The 20,910-nt window shown below is 28.8% G+C and overlaps 1 protein-coding gene across 1 annotated transcript; it reads right to left on the bottom strand.

The window, feature by feature from the left end:
- Positions 1 to 2,054: 2,054 nt before the first annotated feature.
- LOC129966976 (sulfotransferase 1C2A-like) lies at positions 2,055 to 13,650 on the bottom strand. The gene is made up of 4 exons (XM_056081599.1): positions 13,495 to 13,650; positions 8,493 to 8,758; positions 4,549 to 4,813; positions 2,055 to 2,628 (listed from the first exon to the last, which is right to left on the bottom strand). Exons 2-4 carry the CDS (start codon positions 8,740 to 8,742, stop codon positions 2,178 to 2,180), a joined length of 966 nt encoding a protein of 321 aa, XP_055937574.1. The 5' UTR covers positions 8,743 to 8,758; positions 13,495 to 13,650; the 3' UTR covers positions 2,055 to 2,177.
- Between the last annotated feature and the right edge of the window lie 7,260 nt (positions 13,651 to 20,910).

The raw sequence follows: 20,910 nt of genomic DNA, 5'->3' as shown, positions 1-20,910 counted from the left end.
TACGGGTCTACTTTTTAATTGTTAGACTTATATTCCAAATTTTATATGTTTTGTAGTTGTTATGTTCGTTTGTACTTTTTCCGGAAAGACAAACGTCCTCTGAATGGATTTCCTTTGAAATTCGACAGAAATCTACTAACGTGGTGTAAAGTCCACATACCAAATTTCATTCTTCATACTGTAAATGGTTTTTAATTATTGTGTTTACAGACATAGAATTCCCAAAATATTATATCATTCGGAATTCATTAGTTTTCATTAGTGAGGCAGACGGCATAATCGAACACAGGGAGATCTAAAACGTGGAGATCTGTCAAAATCTCGCTTTCGATTTTTTGTTAACGATTACAATACCTTTTCTATACTTCGTACATGAAAAAGTAAAGAGACAAAACTTTTCTTACAAAATGTAAACAGTTAATAATAGAATTGAACTTTTTTTAAAATTTTAAAGCACCATGTTTTTATAGGATTACAAAATAACATAATATAAAATTTACAAATGGTTAATTAATTACATATTTTATAGAATAATATTACAAAATTAATTTAAATAATAATTGATTATTAATTTGAATAATGCATATGCATTGCTTATAATTCAGTGAAAGCACAAAATTAAATAACTTTAAAAGGGGAGGGGGATTGAAGAACTCCTTATAATTGTGTGGCCCCTAGACAATCATTTTTTCTGTTAAAAATTGGCAAAAGAGAAAATTAGGCGAAAATTAAATTTTCATCACTACAAAGCTAATTTTTTCACCCTTAAATTTGTGTAAAATTGGTTTTGAAGTGATATTATGCTCTGAAATTATAGCGTACAAAAATTTTAAAAAATTCATTTAATTATTAATTAATAATCTTATTGAATTTTTAGAAATTCTTTTCCTTGTGAATATTTTCTACTCCAAAAGTATCAACGTGCCATATTTGCTAGATCACGGTGTAATGGTCCCTGAAGTGCACTTTGAGCAATTTTTGAATCACATAATTTGCAGAAAGTGCACTGGTCTGAAAATAGTATCATGTTAAAAAAAAAATGAAATAAAAATACATTTATTTTTTTGAAAATATTTGTATTGTTTTTTTTAAAAAAAAAACTATAAAAATTCTTTTATTATTTGAAGAAAAAAGAGCAACATAATCCACGTAAATTTATACATATATTTCGAAACGTAACAAAACGAAATAAAAAATAATAACTAATGAAGATTATGGACATAGGCATGTTTGTGGAAAAATGCAGAATCAGTTATTTCTATATTATTTCAAAGCTAATTTAAATTATTTAATAAACACTATATAATGTCAAAACAAGAAAAGAATTTGTAAAAAATACTACTTTTGTTTGACAGATGTTTCTTATTGCTTCAGTTATAAACAAATAACTATTGACTAAATCGTGGTGTAGATTTCAATTTTTGATTATATTAAAAAATAGAAGCTTATTCTTTTATTAATGTAATCCCTGAGATTTTATATCATTAGTACAAAGGACTGAAAGAAGCTATCTATTGTAAGATCTTTTGTGCGTAAGTATTACTTACTTACTCTTTCCTTCGTTGTAAAAATGAACAAATTAAATAAATTGTTAAATTATTCATAAATATTGCATTAACATATTTGCATTTCCTTTACAAAGAATTTTTGTGAAAACTTTATCACACACTAAAATGAGGTATTCATAATTTTACCTTTTTAAAATATTAAATTAGTAAAATAATAATACATATTTTAATTGTAGTAAAAAAGTTTTAAAAAGCTTTAAAAAAAATTTAACTAAACAAGTAAATTTTTAAGAATACCAGGAAATGCTTTTCCAGATTTAATTTATAGTAATTTATATAATGAATGTATAAAAATAAAATTTGTCCAAATTAGAAAGAATCTTTTGACTAGAGTTTTCTCAGCGATCTTATGAAAGAAAACATTCTGATTCGAGAATATTTTGTCTTATCAGATTAAAGTCCATGAGACATTGGCAAGCTTATGAATTCACTGCGATTTTTTATATCGAATAATAAATAATAATAATGATATAATTTTGTTCAGAATTTTTTTTTTAAATCACAATTTAATGCACAAGTGAGTTTTGAAATACACAATTAAGAGGTTAAGCAACAAGAGAACATTGCAGATATATCCAAGAACCAAAGGCTGCTGTGAAAGAACGAGTATTACATATACTTCTTCCACATATTTTCAAGTTCTGTGCCCTTCATTCTTTCTTCGAATTTCTGATTCAAACGTTTACTCTGCTCTTCTGTGAAATAATTCTTCCAATCCCCAATGATACCCTTTCGAATAAAGTTGGTCGGGGGAGGAGGAGCGCTCATTGGTGAGGCGTTTTCTTTCAATCTGGCGAAAAGCTGCTTCACTTCGTCCGGAAAATCGATCTTATTCAAGTCTTCTTCCGACAAATTAAAAAGTTTGTCCATTCCTTTGTTGAACACCTCTTTCATGTATTTGAAACTGCTGTACTCCAGCACGTTCTTCAATTTCTGGGGATCGTCCCTCAGGGGTTTGGCGTATTTGTCTTCGTCAACGAAAGAAGCCATTTTCAGAATCGCACCTTGGGGGTCTTCTTTCATTTCTTCGTATGTCATGAAAAGGACGTTTGGGTCGTTTCTGCAAGAAAAAAAATAATTTATATCTCGGAAAAGAAATTTCTGTTTATATTAATATGATTCTTTCAACTGTTATTGAACAGGTACTTTGAAAAAAAAGCAAATACCCCCCCCCCCACACACACACACCTCTTTTTGGGTGGTATAATTGTAGCACCATTTCAAAAAAGCAAATATACCTCCCCCCTTTTGAGTGGTATAATTGTAGCACTACTTGAAAAAAGCAAATACTCCCCCCCCCCCATCGCTCCTCCCTTTTGGTTGGTATAATTGAAGCACCACTCTCAGTTTTCTCTTTGGTGTGGAGTGGTATGCTATGCTATGCTACTCACACTTTAGAATTTTTGCTCTATCTATGAAACTAATTTATTTGTCCGCTTATCATTCTACTTATAGTTTTATTCTCTTTTCTTGTAGCCATGTGTAATGAATGGCTAGGTTGATTGTTAATGTGTTTGTACAAAAACATTCAACACTAAAAAATTTGCTTACATTGAGAAAGTCACTGACTGTGATAGGACGTCACGTGACTGTACCAAAATCTCGTCACCAGTTGATTACTTGACATCAAAATACATGTTTAAATTTTTTCCGAAATGATAAATGGGAATGCTATCTTTCTCTCTTCTTTTCTTCGTGGTTTGGTTACATTAACGTCCCGTTTGAAGAAACACTAGGGATATTTTGGGACGGACCTCGTCATTTTGAACCGCGGTCAGATGACGAGGACGACACCTGATCGCCCCCCCCCCTCTTCACACCAGCGGGAGGACGTTTGGTCATGACGGATTTAACGTGCAACAGACCTCTTACACGACGGTTCTTCGGTGGAATCAGGTCACGAGCCTGAAACCCTCCGGTTCCGAAGCCGAGACCTTAGCACCAGACCACCGAGGCCTCTACTTTTTTTCCTGAATGTGCTTGTCCTTAAAGTTGCAAAATGGTGACGAGATTGTGCTGAAATTACGATCTCTTGTTGGGGACTCTTTTGAAGAAATATTGTATAAAGGTGATCAAAAGGGAAGGAACATCAGATATAAGATAATGATTCCTGTTTTTTCATCAGACTCTTTATTCGAAGCATTGTTTTCGTATCCTATCAGTTTTTAATTTAAGGTTTAAAAAAAACGAAAAAGATGCAAATTTACCAAATATTTATGTTCGTTTTTTTCTCAGCAGCCAAAAAAGAAAGCAAAAACAATTTGATAAAAAGATAATAAATTATATTTATGCTCATTCATTTATAGGTTATTTAACAACTAATAGAAGGTACATTCTTATGAGGTAAATATTCTTTAAAATCACTGGTTAAATCATTTAGGTTTAAGAAATTCATATTCCACGCGAGGAGTGGCATAAATAGGCTGAATGTTAGTAGTCGCAAGTGTTAAATTATCTCCCTCCCCCTACATGAAACAGAGTTCATTTGCCGTGTGGTATTAGTACAAGAAAATTAAATATCAAAATCGATATATTTTTTAAAAGTAATAAACTATAATAGCATTCTTTTAGCAAGCGCTGTGACGTATTCTGGAGGAATATTAAACGAGCGAATATAGTTACCTCTTTTACTAAGATCGAATCCTTGTTTACAATTTGCATTTTTCTAAATTTGTACAAATAATAATTGTATATAGTATCTATGTAGTTTATCGCGTCAATTAAGAGCACTTCGTGAATGCACATCCTTTTCATTTTTTTGAAGAAACTTTCTTCGCTAACATTGAGTGAACTATGATTCTTGCAAGCAAATCAGATGAACAACTTGGAAACAATTTTATAGAAACACTTTCCTCTATTTTGTACTCAACACTATCTATGCATCATTCAAATCATAACATTGTATACAGAGATTAAAAGAAAGCACATCTTTTAAAAACTGTCCAGTAATAAAGTCCAATAAATGCATCTGACATCTTACCTGTGTTCGTACCATTCCATCACATGATCGAAGTAGTCTCCGAAGTCAATATTTCCAGATATGAACAATTCAAAGAACTGATTAAAATCTCCGGCGAAACCATGGAATGGAAGGTCTTTTAAGTGGTGATAGTACGAGACGCAGCAGTCTTTAGGGTTTCTTGTTATATAAACGTATTTGGCTTCATCAGACCAAGGAATCACACGAAAAGGAAGATGGGTTTTCAAAGCTCCAGGTCTTGGCATACTTTCTGCCCCCTTGGCGCCTGTTTTAAATGCAAAAATAAAATGTATGAAAAAGGGAAATATATGTATTATGTTTGTAAAAATGCATTAATAAAAGGACTATTGCAATGGAACGAAAGCTTTTTTTAAAAAAATATTTTATAATGTTTTAAAGAAATGAGTAATATTTCAAGGAGTAGTACAGCGTGATTATTAATTTCTCCTTAAAATATGTATCCATTCAGATTACCAATTGCTATTTGTATGTTCTTGGCTGACTGTAAATTAAATTGTATTTTCTACAACTTCACTGAAAATAAACACAAAAGTTTTGGCAAGAAATTCTGTTTGATGTTCCATCACAATCCGAAGATGGATGTGGGCACTATATACCATAGACCAACCCCAGCTCGAACCGTTTATTTAAAATTTCAATAAGAATTTAAAAAATCAAATTAATGTGAACTGTAATAAGTTCAAGATGAAAATTGTTCGCTGTAATTTGATACGTGTTGACAAAATGAGTCGATATGAGAAATAGAATGGGGAATAGAGACTGTGAGAACTGTTCTTAATTTAGTAACGTGTTGGATGTTGATAAACAAAAGGAATTATATAGTAAAAAATTCCTTTTGTTTATCAACATATAAAAATTAAAGTGGAAATGGAAGATAATAAGAAGAATACGTTCAGAAAATATAAAGATTGTTCACTATTAGGAAGGTTCTTAATCAAAAGCTAAATAAAGTAAAAATTATTTTCTATTCTAAATCATTAAAATAAAAACGAAACAAATAAAAATAATGATTAACAGTATATAATTCATCTATCTTGTTATTGATATTCTACAATCAGAAGATTAATAAAAAATATTTATATTGAGGTAGAAAATTTTTATTTTTCAGTCTTTCGATCATTATTTCTTTTCTACAGTGCAATTTCAGATTCCCGGTTCACAATGAAAGGAACGCGGATTTGGTGCTATGAGAGGAATTTTCAATGAAGAATCAAGGTTGGTTCAGGATCATAGGATCATGGATCAATACCACTGGAAATCCACCATACATGTGGAATTAGTGTGCATTAAACCTATTGTTGGGGATAAGATTTCCTCACGTTACGAGCGGTAGCAGAAAGATTCGTACTGCTGTTTAGGTCTTCCTAGTTATGAGGTTCATAAACATCCATCTAATCATAATCTATACTTATATATATAGCTCAATGTGTGTGTGTTGGCGCTCTACAGAAAAGACCTTTTGACCTACAGCTACCAAATTTGGTACGTGTATACCTTGGAGGTCGGGAATGTGCACCTGGGGTCCCTTTTTTTTGAAATTTTAATTATTAATTAAATACTAACTTTCCCGCCAAAAAAATCCTTTCATTTTCTCCACCGCCGAATGAGTAAAGCTTTAGTTTTTTTTCCAACAGCAATGAGACTAAGGTTAACATTTTTCGGCCGATTATTTCAAACCATTCTGTTTATTTTTTTAATGTTTGATGCATTTAAAATTAAACATTGTTAATGAATCGATCTTTCAGATTCATTCTGAAGTACTTTTGAATTAAAATAAAACAGATTAAAGGAAATTAAAAATGTCTAATCTACATAGCGTTACCCCAACTGGTTTAGAAAAATTCACGCATTTGCGTTACCGTAACTGGCGTTGAAAATTCACGTATGCGCATTGTGTTCTGATTGTTTACATTTCAACGGAAGCGGACTCTATTTAAATTATTTTTAGGTTAGTTGTATGCTTTTGTAATTAAATTGTATTTATGTTAGTTTAAGTTTATCGTTTTTTAAGTAATTTTTTTAACCTGTTTTCGACCGATTATTTTAAACGATTCTGTTTATTTTCTTAGTGTTTGATGCATTTAAAATTAAACATTGTTAATTAAGAGACCTGCTCAAGATGAACCTGAAAAAATTTTGTGGACAAATTCTTGAGATATTACATAAATTAAGAAAGATATTCTTCAGTGCCCATAAGGTTTAAATGCTCAGTGACTCTGTTTTCAGTAATCATATTACAAAGAAAAAAAATGTTTGGTTTCAGCAAAAAATATTATTATATTAATTGCAGATTAATCATTTTCACTTTAGTTTAAAGCATAAATTCTACGGGAGCTAAGAGAAAATTGTAGAGATACAGATTACTTTATGACTGAAGGCCTTTATAATATTCTGAGTGAATTGAAATTTGAAGTTTTAAAATATTTTAATGAAGTAGCTATTAAAGTAGGAATTACATAAAATAGTTAATTATTAAAATTTTAACGAGCATTAAGATTGGCGAACCGGCTGGTCGCCAAAGGCGGCTAGTAGAAAATAATTCTGAACATCCTGAAATAGCTCTCGTATAGCTTCGATATGGATACAATTTTACGTAGTTAAAGTATGCCTTAATTTATTTATTACTAGCCGCCTTTGGCGACCAGCCGGTTCGCCAATCTTAATGTTCGTTAAAATTTTAATAATTAAATATTTTATACAATTTCTACTTTAATAGCTTCTTCATCAAAATATTTTAAAACTTCAAATTTTGATTGTCATATAATTCATTCATAATATTATAAAGGCCTTCAGTCATAACGTAATATGTATCTCTCATTTTCTGTTAGCACCCGTAGAATTTATGCTTTAAATTAAAGTGGAAAGAATTAATCTTCAATTAATATAATATATTTTTTACTGAAACAAAGCATTTTTTTTTATAATCTGATTACTGAAAATAGAGTCACTCAGCGTTTAAACTTTATGGGCACTAAAGAATATCTTTTTTAATTTATGTAATATCTCAAGAGTTTGTCAACAAAATTTTCTTAGATTCATTATGAGCAGATCGATTCATTAACAATGTTTAAATTTAAATGCATCAAACACTAAGAAAATAAAACGAATCGTTTAAAATAGACGGTTGAAAACAGGTTTTAAAAAAAACTACTTAAAAAACGATGTACTTAAAACTATAAGCATATACAAACAATATATAACTAACATAAATACAATTTACTTACAAAAGCATGCGACTAACTCAAAAATAATTTAAATCATCCATTGATAACGGTTGTCATGGCAACAATCAGAACAGAATGCGCATGCGTGAATTTTCTTCCCCAGTTACGTAACGCAAATACGTGATTTTTTCTACGCCAGTTGGGGTAACGCTATGCGGATTAGACATTTTTAATTTCCTTTATTCTGTTTTATTTTAATTCAAAAGTACTTCAGAATGAATCTGAAAGATCGATTAATTAACAATGTTTAATTTTAAATGCATCAAACATTAAGAAAACAAACAGAATCGATTGAAATAATCCGCCGAAAAATTTTAGCCCTAACGTCATTACTGTTGGGAGAAAAAAAAATTGAAGCCTTTCTTATTTGGCGGTGGGGAAAATGGAAGATTTTTTTGGCGGAAAAGTTGGCGGTGGGGAAAATGGAAGATTTTTTTGGCGGGAAAGTTAGTTTTTAATTAATAATTAAAATTCTAATTAAAAATTCGAAAAAAGGAACCCCAGGTGCACATTCCCAAACTCCAAGGTATACATGTACCAAATTTGGTAGCTGTAGGTCAAACGGTCTGGCCTGTAGAGCGCCAACACACACACACACACATTGAGCTTTACTATAAGTACAGATATAGATAAATTAGTTAAATATTTACGACACGTGAAACTATTTGAGAAAAACAAAGTTTGAAGATTTTTATTTACCTGCAATTTCAAGAAAAGGTGTAGCTGTGAAAAACATCATCTGCGATTCCAGAGGCTCCCCCTGGCGGAAGATTAACAAGAATATGTGTTGGGCCCAGGTGGTTCCACACTTGGGATAGGTTGCAATGAAAACATCATCAGGCCGAGGTTTGTAATTCATAGCTGAGCGGACAACTTCCGGGTCATACATCAGATTGACCTGGACTCCTTCAATGACTTGAGAGGGAATTTGTACAGACTGTTCCGCCATTGTTTATTTCTGGAACCTGTAAAAGAATAAAGGCATGCTTTTAGTTAATGATATACAGTCAAACCGTGATTTGCGGAATGAATTTGTCATTTGTTTTTTTCCACAGGTATTGATGTAAAATGGCATAAACCATCTAAAAAGAATTAAATTTTTTCACCTGAGGCTTAATTGTAAGGATTTCTGCTGCTCTCTTTTACAATCAAATATAGTGCCCATATCCAAAGATCACTCATCTAAAATTAAACCCAACAATGCCTATCAATCACGAGTCAGATTTGTCCGCCATCTCTTTATTTTTCGATATAAATAATAGGGTTTTCCTTCAGAATTACAAAACAAAATAAGCAAATCAATATACACAAAACAATATTACAAAACTATGTAGAAAATTATGCTGTATATAATTAATACTAAAAAATATTCAAAATCTGACCTGTGGACTATTTTTTACCCCGCGCTAAGATCACAAGCATTGACGCGCAAAACTTGTTTAAACCTTTAATACACAATTGAGAAAGCCAGACTATAAGGGGACTGGATTACTGAGGGTTTACTGTTTGTGAGGGCAATTTACAATGATGAAGAAAGAAACACAGATAAATTTGGTTGCATAATTTCAGTAACAATTGAAAATCAATTTTAAAGTCCAGTTAATTTGCTACAAAGGGTGTGTGTTCAGAAGTGTAAATTAAAATAGTGTAAATTTCATGAATGTCATTTTATTTTTCTAATCCATATCTTATGACGGCAGCATAAATTAAACACTGAATGTGTACTTTGTGAATGAGTGCGAACTCATTTCAGGATAAGCTTTAAAAAGTCTAAGGAAATATTTAAAAAATACTTTTTTTTAAAAAGTAATATTAAAGATCGTTTTGTCCACTCTTATCTTTGGGGGAGGAAATGAGGATCACTAGTACGGTGATGAGAAGACACCTGGAAAGTATGGAAGTTCTTATTTCTAATAAAAATTTGGAGCGGAGTTACCTCCATTCCGAAGACGGGAAGTATTTCCTATGGGAGGGATAGGGCCAAGGTCATATTATGTATAGTTTTCACTCAAAAATTTATATTTGTCCTTTGTTAAACTGACATTATTTTATCCTAAATGTTTAGATGGTGGGCTTATGTTACAAGTCATTAGTTTAATTTTTTTTCACTTTAGTTATTTGTCGACAATTATATTTTGTTTAAAGAAAAAGAGAATGCAAATTATAGTTTTAAGAAGTCACGGTCTTCTGTATGTATATGTATGTGTGTTGATGTTCTATAGGTCAGACCATTTGACTTACAACTACCATATTTAGCATATATATATTGGTGGATGGAAATATGCAACTAGAAATGATTGTCTTTTGAAATTTTAATAAGAATTTTAATTAATTAAAAATTTAGCAAATTTTTGGCGTTTAATAATTTCTGAAAATAATACAGCCCCCCCCCCACAAAAAAAGGAATTTCTAAACGTTCCAAAATTAAAAAAATAAGTCTCTTTAATGATATCAGTTTAAAATATGTTCTTTTTTTTTGCAATTAAAAAAAAATTCCTGATTTCCAAGAATAAAAAATATTATAGCCTTGAAATTCAAACCGCTTTCATTGTTTCATCAAATATTTAATAGCGAGATTTTTTTTTTTCATTTTTCAAAGCTAAAGAAGAAGAATTTTATTTAATATATGTGTAATCTGCAAAACGAATAAAACAATGAAGCTAAAATATCGCTACATTTAGAAGGTAGATACACCGGTATTTACATTATTAATATGGAATTGTCTCCATTAGAAAATTTTCTGTATACAACAAATAAAAGAAAAATACGAAAATTAAAAAAATATGACATAAATGTCAGAAGAATTGGCGGTATCGTGAACATGAAATTATGTCTAAATGATTTATTTTAAATCAAATATAACCAATATTCTTGGTGAACCAGCTTTTTAATAAAAATGACTAATTATTTACAATTCTAAAAATAAAAAAAAAAATTGAAGCTGTATGGAAGTAATTTTCTATTATATAAATTATATATAAGTAAAGCTAAATATAAAACTTTTTCAGGAATAAAAATCGTTTGGCTCATTCTCTTTTTTCATAAATTAAACCAGCAATTTCAAAATATACTGATCTTACTGAAAATATATAATTAAATCCGTACTTTTATTGAGGAATCCCAACAATAGCCTTTCTGCACGAGGGTTAAATATTTAGAATTTTGCTTCCTTTAACAAATAGAGTAAAAATTAAAAATTAAAAATAGTTTTGAAGTTATGAGAAGCATTCTTTGGAAGGAAACGATAAATTATTTTTGGATATTTTCTTTAAAATAGCCATTTTTAAATAAGGAGCCCCCAAGATCCTGTAAGACTTAAAATAGTTACAAAAGTCAGTTCTTAGCTCACCATGGCATATGTGTTTACATTTAACATTGAACTTTGAGTGATAAGTTATTTTTATATCTCAGCAGCTAGTTTTATTCTTTTTGAAAAATAAATAACGACAGTGAGATATATTTAAGCCAAAATTAAATTTCAGCGTTTTTCATGCTCTTCCTTATTATAATCTTTCTATAATAGCCTCCGACTTAAAAACTAATTTTTGTTTGAAATTACAGAGAATACACAGATTTAGTTTTCCAGTGGAAGACATTAAGCAATTTATGCAATTTTCTGTAATATTTTTTTCATTTTTTTTCTATGTTTTTGAACATGATGTAGATGGTAAAGTAATATAAATATCGTAAAATACAATTTTTTACAATTTGAAGAATTTCGTTGTTCCAGACTTCATCTAGGGCCTGCTTAAATCTTCTATGGACCTCCAAACAAAGTAAATCTGGGGCTCGTTTTAACTTCCAAACTTTCTTTTTTTTATTTTAATTTAACTTTTAAGTAAATAATTTTAAACAGCAAACTTTGGCAAACTAAAATAGCAAATCACTTTCTAAAAAGTTAGTATCAGTATACTGCGTATAAAAAAAGGCACAGCACAAATTTAAAATTATTTTTAAGCAAAATAATATTAATGATGAGCCAGTGAAGAGTGATCTCCCGAAAGATTTCACCCATATTCTCTAATCAAGGTGTTATCCTAGAAAACTCCTTACATAACACTGACGTTCATTTGTTACGGAATATCAACCATTCCGTAACAACCATTGAATTAAGCATTTTTATTGAATCTGTTGTGGAATCTTTAGAGAATTTTTGACTATTAATCTTTGGCGCGCAGATTAAGAGTGTCCAAAAATCGAATTTGTTTTTTAAATGCGTTTTTCTCAACCGACTGAAACAAAAATTTGACATAAAATTACATTTGTAATCATAAAATTCCAAATCAAATTTGATATATTTTAGCATTACATTTTAGAGTTATCCCATTTAGTATAATTGAGTAATAGTCCTGAGGATATAGACCAATATATAGTCAACCCCTTTTTGGGTTTGACTGGAAATCCGATAGGTTTCTACACTATAAATGTTAAATCTACGTACCAAATTTTACCTTTCTAGGTCTCATCTTTTTCTAATTATCATATATTCGAACAGCAGGACAGACAAAATTTTCAATTAGACTCAAAATTTGTAAGAAATTAACAAGTTTGTTGAAAAGACCATATACCAAATTTCATCTGTCTAGCACCAGGTGATTTTGTTACCTTTGTCACAGACAGACAGAAATAATGCCAAAAATTTGTTCGAATCTTTTTGACGATTACTATACTTTCTCTATACTTCGCATACGAGAAAGTAAAAAGACAAAACCTTTCTTAACACAATTTAAACATTTAATAATAGGATGGAACATTTTTTTTTTAAATTTTAAAGCACCATGTTTTTATAGGATTATAAAATAATATATAAAATTTGTAAATTGATAATATATAAAATTTGTAATTTTATTGAAAATGTCAGCCTTCAGTGAACTTCATAAGATTCCTATACAAATGTTAAACGTTTCTATTACGATATAAAAGAAATTTCCATATATTTTAGAAAGCTGAATACTGATGAGGAAATCCTTTTTTTATTTTTTGAAAGATAAAATGTGTAATTCCATTAAACTATTTATGGGTTTTGCCTGTTTTTATTTTTCATGTTTAGCAATAATTATCACCATAAATAATGGGGATGATATAATGGAAGAGGGTAGTAAAAATATACATTTGTAGCTAGAACAAATCTAATATTCCAATTTTGTTTCAGAAACAATATTTTTTAATAGAATATATTTAGTGCATAAACATTTACCATAGTAGTAATATCTGAGTATTTCAATCTTATTAAATATATTTTATAATATCATAAATCTAAACTTAGATATCAGTAAATTTAACAAACAATTATTAATTTTTCGTCATATAAAGTTCCTGCATTAAAAATGTAAATAATTAACATCACATAAAAAATATTTTAATTTTTTAATGCATTTTTACATGAAAACTTAAAATATGAAATAAAATAAACTTTTAAATAAATTTATTTTTTACTTATTATAAATTTATTTTAAATTACTTTATTCACATTTTACTACGAGATGTGAAATCCATTATACAATTTTATGCTATTATTCTATTTTATAGAAGTTTGAATCATTTGACATAAACCTGAACTTTGATATAAAAAGAATAAATTCTTCTAATTAAGCCTTTATATTCATTATTATAATTTCAATTATTGAAAATCGAAGTAGAATTTAACAACACTTGCTAACAGCAAACAAACGGACCATTTAAAAATGAAAGTTGCACTCACTTTTCTTGTACAGATGAGTGTTCCACGTGCGGCCGACTCCTCTGAGTGTTTTCTGTCAAAGAACGAGCTTGCTGTCCAGCTTCTTGCCTCTTTCCTCCTTAAATATGTTGATCTGGCATCGTCAAGGTCAAACGTCGAGACTCCTCTTTTGAATTTCGCTCCTTATCGGTCACACTGCGATATCGCTCCATTAACTATTATTACATTCTGTAGCAGGATATAGGTGAGATTGCCTTTATTTTGAAAACAAAGTTGCAATATTCAAATGAATTAAAATTGGAGTTCCGTCTGGAGAGGATGTTAACAATTATCGCTCTCCAGTATCCTGTTGTGGTTATCAGACGGTTTTTTAAAAAGATAATCACACACATATCGATGATAACAAAAACATGGATGCACATAACGTACACAAATATATCCATAAATTTGTATAAAGATAATTTTTTAAAGACTAACCATATTTTTGAAGAAATCAAAGAAATATCGTTCAACAAAATCGATTCATTTTACCATGAAGAAAAAAATAAATAAATAAAGCACTCTGATATTTATATACTAAATTATTTTATTGATGTAGCTATAAGTAATGCTTATTGATCATCTCCAATGAAGCATTTTTATGGTACAACTTGAAGCTTGAAAACACAATTAGTTTTTTAAACAAATATTTCTAAAGATAATTAAGGAAAGGGTATTTTATTTCTTTAAACGTATTAAAATTATTTATTTATTTATTAAGTAAGTCCTCGTCCTTTTAAAGCAAAATTAAAAATTAATAATCTAGAAATTCTAAATAAACTTTAATTTTAAAATTTATTTTGTTTGTTTGTTCGAATTACCAAAAGTGAGTATTTATTGATTTTTGATTAATATATTTTCAAAAATAACTATTATTTAATGAAAATAAAATACAAAAAAAAAAAAAAAAAACTGGAAAATCATTTTTCTAGTTTCATTATTAAATTATTTTAATATCATTAGAAGACAACAGCAAGAGTTTTGCATGATGGAAAAAAAAGGAGTGGGGGGGGGAATGACCATATATTTCTCTATTTTTTTATTTTTTAGTTGCAGCTATGCGAAATTTTTTTCAGAAATATAGAAATATAATTTTATAAATTTATTTACATTTAAAATTTTATTTAAAATAAATATATAACAATTCACCTCTTTAATAAAAAAAAAACTTTTATTAAAAAATTCACATACAGTACAATCCCGATTATCCGCAGAATTGGGTGGCGCGACCCCAATCAATAACAAAAATCGCGGATAATCCGAAAAAAGCTATAAACGGGTATAGCAAAAAAGAAAACAGTCATTCCAACTTTGAAAAATCGTTTTATGTACAATAAAACGTAAAATAAACAGCAGGAAAGGTTTAACTAACGCTTAATATTTTAGTATATCACTCAAAACTAACTTAAAATACATTTTGTTAATGAAAACAGAAAAGTGCTTTGTATTTACTTGAGGCGTCAAGGATACACAGAAAAATTAATACATATGTACTGTTTTAATTCTGTAATGTATTATGTAATTACAAAAGCATAACTGTAAAACTGCACCTTTTTGAAAAAAATCAGTAAAAAAAAAAAAAAAAAAAAAAACTTTGTGCGGCAGGCGCGGATAACCCGCCCGCGGATAATCGGGAGTCTACTGTATATACGAAATTTTATTTTACGTTTATTTATCATAAATACGAAAAGAAAACCTGAAAGCGTTTCGATCCTTTTTCTGAAACCTCTTATCAGGATAATTTTTAGACTTAATTCGACTACCTTTAATATTATTTTCCAGATTTCTCGAAGTATGTAAAATGTATTTAATATCATAGCAACATGCGTATGTATAACGCAATGATTGAAATAAAGAAAAATATTTTTGCAAAGTATAATTTTAAGAATATTTTATTTTTAAATATTGAAATTGGAGGAACAATGAAACGTACTGTGAAATATATCTAAAGGATTTTTCAAAAATTATTGTATTTAGAAAAAATAAATTTTAAAGAAATAAAACTGATATCATTGTAATTTTGAAAATACTGAATTTTACAACGGTGTGAAAAGGTTTATATGCAGAAGTAAATTCCAAAAGTTATTGAATAAAAAAGTTGATATTTCAATTAATTTTTAATTAAATGCTTAATTAAAATTTAGGCAAACTTTTTTATAGTTTTTTAAAATTTTTGACAAACTTTTTCTACACCCTTGAAATAACTTTATTTAGTTAGCTCTAATAGTTTTGCGAATATGTGTACATTGCATAACTCTACATTTCATTAAGCTGCATTATATCACTCTTAACTAAGGATAATTTCTATCTTATAAATATTAAGATATCACTTATATATCATTAATTGAATTTAAAACAACATCACAATGAGCCAAACACCGCTTTCGTCTTTTTTCATTCTAAGTCCAAAAAAAAAAAAAAAAAAAAAAGAGAGAGAGAGAGAGAGAGATATAAAGGGATTATAAACCATTTATGTTGATACTTTTCAACTGAATACATTGAACTTCAAATGAAAATTTTATCTAACTAAGACTCAAAAATCTACTGCAAGTCATTCATTATTCATCGAAGTCATTATTACAAGCGATTTATTTCATTGAAAGCGATTACTTGAATTCATCATGCCTAATGTAAATTTCAAGTATAATCATTGTTCTAATGAAATATCATTAATCAAATTTATGAGAATTTTTGTATGAAAATATTTGAGATAAAAATATCGTTTCTCAAATTGTTAGATATTGTCACAAAACACAAAACGTAACTCCAGTTTTTACATCAGCATTTCTTGTCTCACTGTGTGTGTGTTTTGACATACGACATCTTGATATAGCAGAGGTGATATTTTTTTTTACAGTGCCTATATATATGTAGAATTAACTAGTTTAATGCGCAGGGATCCGTTTCTCATTTGTGCTTACGGCACTGAATTGAATGCATCTGGAAAAATAAAATAGAAAAGTGGTGAGATAGATTATATTTCCAGAAATAATTCTTGTTTTCAAATAAACAACAGATACTATGTGAATTAGTTTTGATATGTCGATTTTTTAAAAATTCTTCACATATTTTAAAGGAAGAAAATTTGAAATATGGAAGAGAACAAAGATTTCCTCATAAACGAATGAGTTTTATTTTTACTTAGTACAGTATTCGGCGAGATAGAAATAATTTAAATTTTTTCCAAATGAAAATTGAAGCTAGGTTAAAGAATTTATTCCGTGCCAGTCAGTTACTTTCCTATTGCATATTATTGGTGTTAATTTAGAACATTTTGTTTATTTGAACGATAGAAATAACTTGTACTGTGAAATTTAATTAATAAACCTATTTATATGTGATTCGATGTGCAGGATTGGGGACTTAAATTTACCATTATGATCTGAGACATAAACAAGTTAATATCAAACACTAGGACTTTATTTTTCTCTAAAATGCACCCATCATAACCCCTCCCCCACCCAGAAAAATAAGCAGAGTTAATAAATAAAAAAATTAATACAACTAACATTACGAAAATCATTCGTTTTGATTAACGCTTTGCTAATTTTAGTCTGTTAAAATTACTGCAATAAATGTTTCTAGTTCTTTAAAGTATCATATTCCGTTATTTTAAGCCATGAAAATTAAATAATTCAAACATTATTTTGAGCACCGTTACTTTATAAAGCAGAAATCATGATTGTTTTCATCGCACAAGGCCATAAAAAGTCGGTATAAAATGTTCTAGGTGCATGTTAGATCTGACGTCGTGTACCAAACGTCCTCCCGTTGTTGAGTATGAAAGTTTGGATCGGGTACGTCAGCTCAGATGTCATTTTTGTTACTTGACTAGAGCTCAAAATTATGAAGTCTTTCCCAAAATAGTCCTCTTGTTTCTTCCATATTAGATGGGGAATTAATTCGCATACGATACATTTTATGTTCAACTGGGTCAAGTATTGAAAAGAATAGAGTATGCATTTTTATAACGTTTTATCCGTTCCACATAACCGATTTATTTCACAATTAGAAACAAATCTCCAGTTTTGTAGTCTAGACCATAAACCGAATTCATTAATCTTATGTGTTCAAATATCATTATTCTTAAGAAAAATGTTCTTTGTAAGAGTTGCGGCACTCATATTAGCTTTCCCAATGAAATCAATACCTCTACATTTCTGATGTTAGACTCGCATACTGAATTCCATTCTGTTAGCTCTTTCGAATTTTTAATAAGCGAATTCACGAGCAGGCAGATATGACTAGTAAAATAGGGTTTTCGGTTGAGTCCAAAAGTCATGAAACGAGGAAAATCGCAAAAATAGTGAGATCGAATTTTTTTGACGATCTCAGTACTTTCTTTTTAAATTTCATAGACCAGAAAATAAGAATCAATAAAAAAAATGATATACATTTTAATGATTATTTTGCACTATTTCGTTTTATTTTGGCAGAGATGTTGCCAAAAGAAAATGAAATTTTACAGTCGAAACTGAGATTATTTAAAAGTGCAGTTTTCATGCTACCAGTTCCTGGTTCTCCGTCTTTGCACTCAATGGCAGCAGATAGCTGTAACATTGAAAGAATTGAGTATCGAAGCATCCTTATCTCGGAATGTATACATTCGGCATTGACCTTGATGCGCAATTAGCAGTTGAAGGCCGATGTTGATTTTGTCGAGTGTTAGTTTCCAGTGTCACGTGGGTGAAAATCAAGGAGAAAATTTCATCCTCGAATTGCTGGCATTGAAATCCATTCATTATTTTATTGGACTAGTATATTCAATTGGTGCTTTTAAAATCATAATAGTTTTGTAACGAAACATATTTTTAACTACTTAAAATGTATTTTTTGATGCCACTCCACATGCTTGAGGAAATGATTTAAATAGAGATTTTTTAATAAAAACATTAAAGGAATTTTAACGATTTAATATTTAGAAGAGAAATTACTTGCTGTAAATTGAAAAAAAAAATATATTTAGGATGTGGTTGACGATTGATTAAATTTTCATCACACTTTTTAAAGATATTCGAATGTAGAAAACTAATAACATGTTAATGAAAATCCTCAAAAATAAATAAATTGGAAATATTATAAATAATTGAAAAATAGTTCAATTTTTCTTCTTATATATCAAATATGCAAAGTGAAAATATTGTAATCATCCAAAAATCTGATAACAAAATTATAACGAAATCCTCCAAGTTTGAGACCTCCTTTAGCTCGATAAACACATTTTTAACTTATTTAATCTTTTTAACCTATTAAATTAAAAACGCTTTGAGCTAGACAGATGAAATTTGGTGACAGCGTGATCTTTATACCAAATGTGTAGATTTCTATAAAACTTAGAATGAAATATTTTCTAAAGATGCTAATTTGTATCTTTGTCCTAGTGCAAATGAACGCGAAAACTAGAAAACGTAGAAAGCCAGACGAGTAAAATTTTGAACACAGTTTTAAGTTAAGAAAAAAAAAATTGGTATGTGATATAATTGATTGTTTTGAATTAAATTCAATATAGTAGGCGAAAATGTGGAATGGATTCACAAACTAAATTAGCGGTATGTATTTGCCGTTTCCCCCTAAAAATCACACAAATAGAGAAAATAAAATATTTACAGCAAATAAATTCATTAAATTAAAATGTCTTTTGCAGATGCCCGCTCTCTTCTGAGAATGTATAAGAATTGTAAAATCTATAGAACAAAATAAATGAAAAATTGCCTTTTTAAATATATTTCTATGTATAAATTTAATTGTAAATGATGATATCCTAAAAAATAAACGAATAATTGACATAATAGATTCGTAATTTCTAAACTTTTCTGACAATAATAATGCGTGGCAATGTATATAAAAGTAAAATTGAGATATTTACAACCGTTTTGCTATAAAAAATGGCTTCATTTACTATCTTGTTAAAAATATCATATGAGCTGCATTAAAGTAATTAAACATCCAGTATTATCTAGCAAAATTCAAATTTTTGACTGTTCGAATGAGACTGAAGAAATGATTTGGATGTATTTTGAATTTGAATAAAACTCTCAGATTTTAACCGAAATTAAACTACAAATAAAAATCTTTTTATTATTAAAAAATTGAAAGTTTAATTTTTTTTTAAATCTCCTTTTCAATTTTTACTATGTTTAGAGTGATATCATGATTAGTGGATATGTTTTAGGAAAAGTAATAAAAAACATTGTGTTATTATTTTTTACTTTTTTTCTTGTTTTCACACTTGAAGTTTTCAATTTGCTTTGGATTTATTAAAGTTTATCAAATGTTTTTAAATTTTTTTTCCGAATTTTGCTCAATTATACAATTTATAATTCGTATTCAAAGCTTGATTACAGTTCAGCTTCGTGATGCTTCTAGAAATGATAAGATTTAAATTCAAAAAATCTGGCTCTTTTAGTGACACATATCTTTTTCAGTTACGTAAATATACACAATTTAATGATTATGTAAAATAATTTTAATTGCTGATTAGGTAATGATCAATGAAACCTGATTAAATATGATAAATTCGTTTTTAAATAGATAAAAAAAAACATTTGAGAGTGAGGAAAAACAATTCTGGTATTCTATTGGTGGAAAGGCATCTTTATTTTTCTATTAAATATTTCATTTATACTTCGGGGTTAATGACAATCTATACATTCTGATCAAAATGGCGATTTTATTCTCTTTTGAATAATGATATCAATTTTTTAATGGTGCGTTTAAGGATGGAAAAAGTAATTTAACTTTGATAATTATAGGTACAGATTTAAGACGATTCAGATATATGAAGCATCCATTTTAATCATTCTCTAGTAACTCACTTTTAAAACATTCGAGATAGACATATACTTCTAGTTGGAAAAACGGTTGGAATAAAACAAAGAATTATTTTTTCTGATTCATTCGTCTCGGATTTAAATTAATTAAGTTATGAGGCTTTAAATTTTATTATTTTATGTCATTCAATGGCCATCTCGAATAAATGCAGCGGTTTTAATGGTGGATTTCTTCGAAGAGAACACTAAAATGATCTAGAACCATCTAAAATACTGATATTCAAAGCGTCATAACAGAATCAGTTTTAGTCACAAAAGAATAAAATATTTTTGTTTCAAAATTTTATGTGACTGAAATGCATCATTAAATATGACTAATAGAGCCGGGAACTGTATAAAATTTATACTTCGTACTTTGGAATTTATTGATTTAAACAATTCAAAAATCATCCTTTGCTTCATTTAGAGATTTTTCGCATTTGAAAGTATGCACCTATTTATAACGATCTAGCAGTTAATTTTATAGAATATAGCAGATCCATTAATTATAAATACGAAATAATATCGAAGTTACCTTCTATTTATTTTGTGAGATACAACAGAGTCATTTTACTAAATCATTTGAGAG

This window comes from Argiope bruennichi, chromosome 4 (genome assembly GCF_947563725.1).
Source record: "Argiope bruennichi chromosome 4, qqArgBrue1.1, whole genome shotgun sequence".
In the NCBI taxonomy this organism is placed as follows: domain Eukaryota; kingdom Metazoa; phylum Arthropoda; class Arachnida; order Araneae; family Araneidae; genus Argiope; species Argiope bruennichi.
This window is presented reverse-complemented; position numbering and strand designations above follow the sequence as displayed.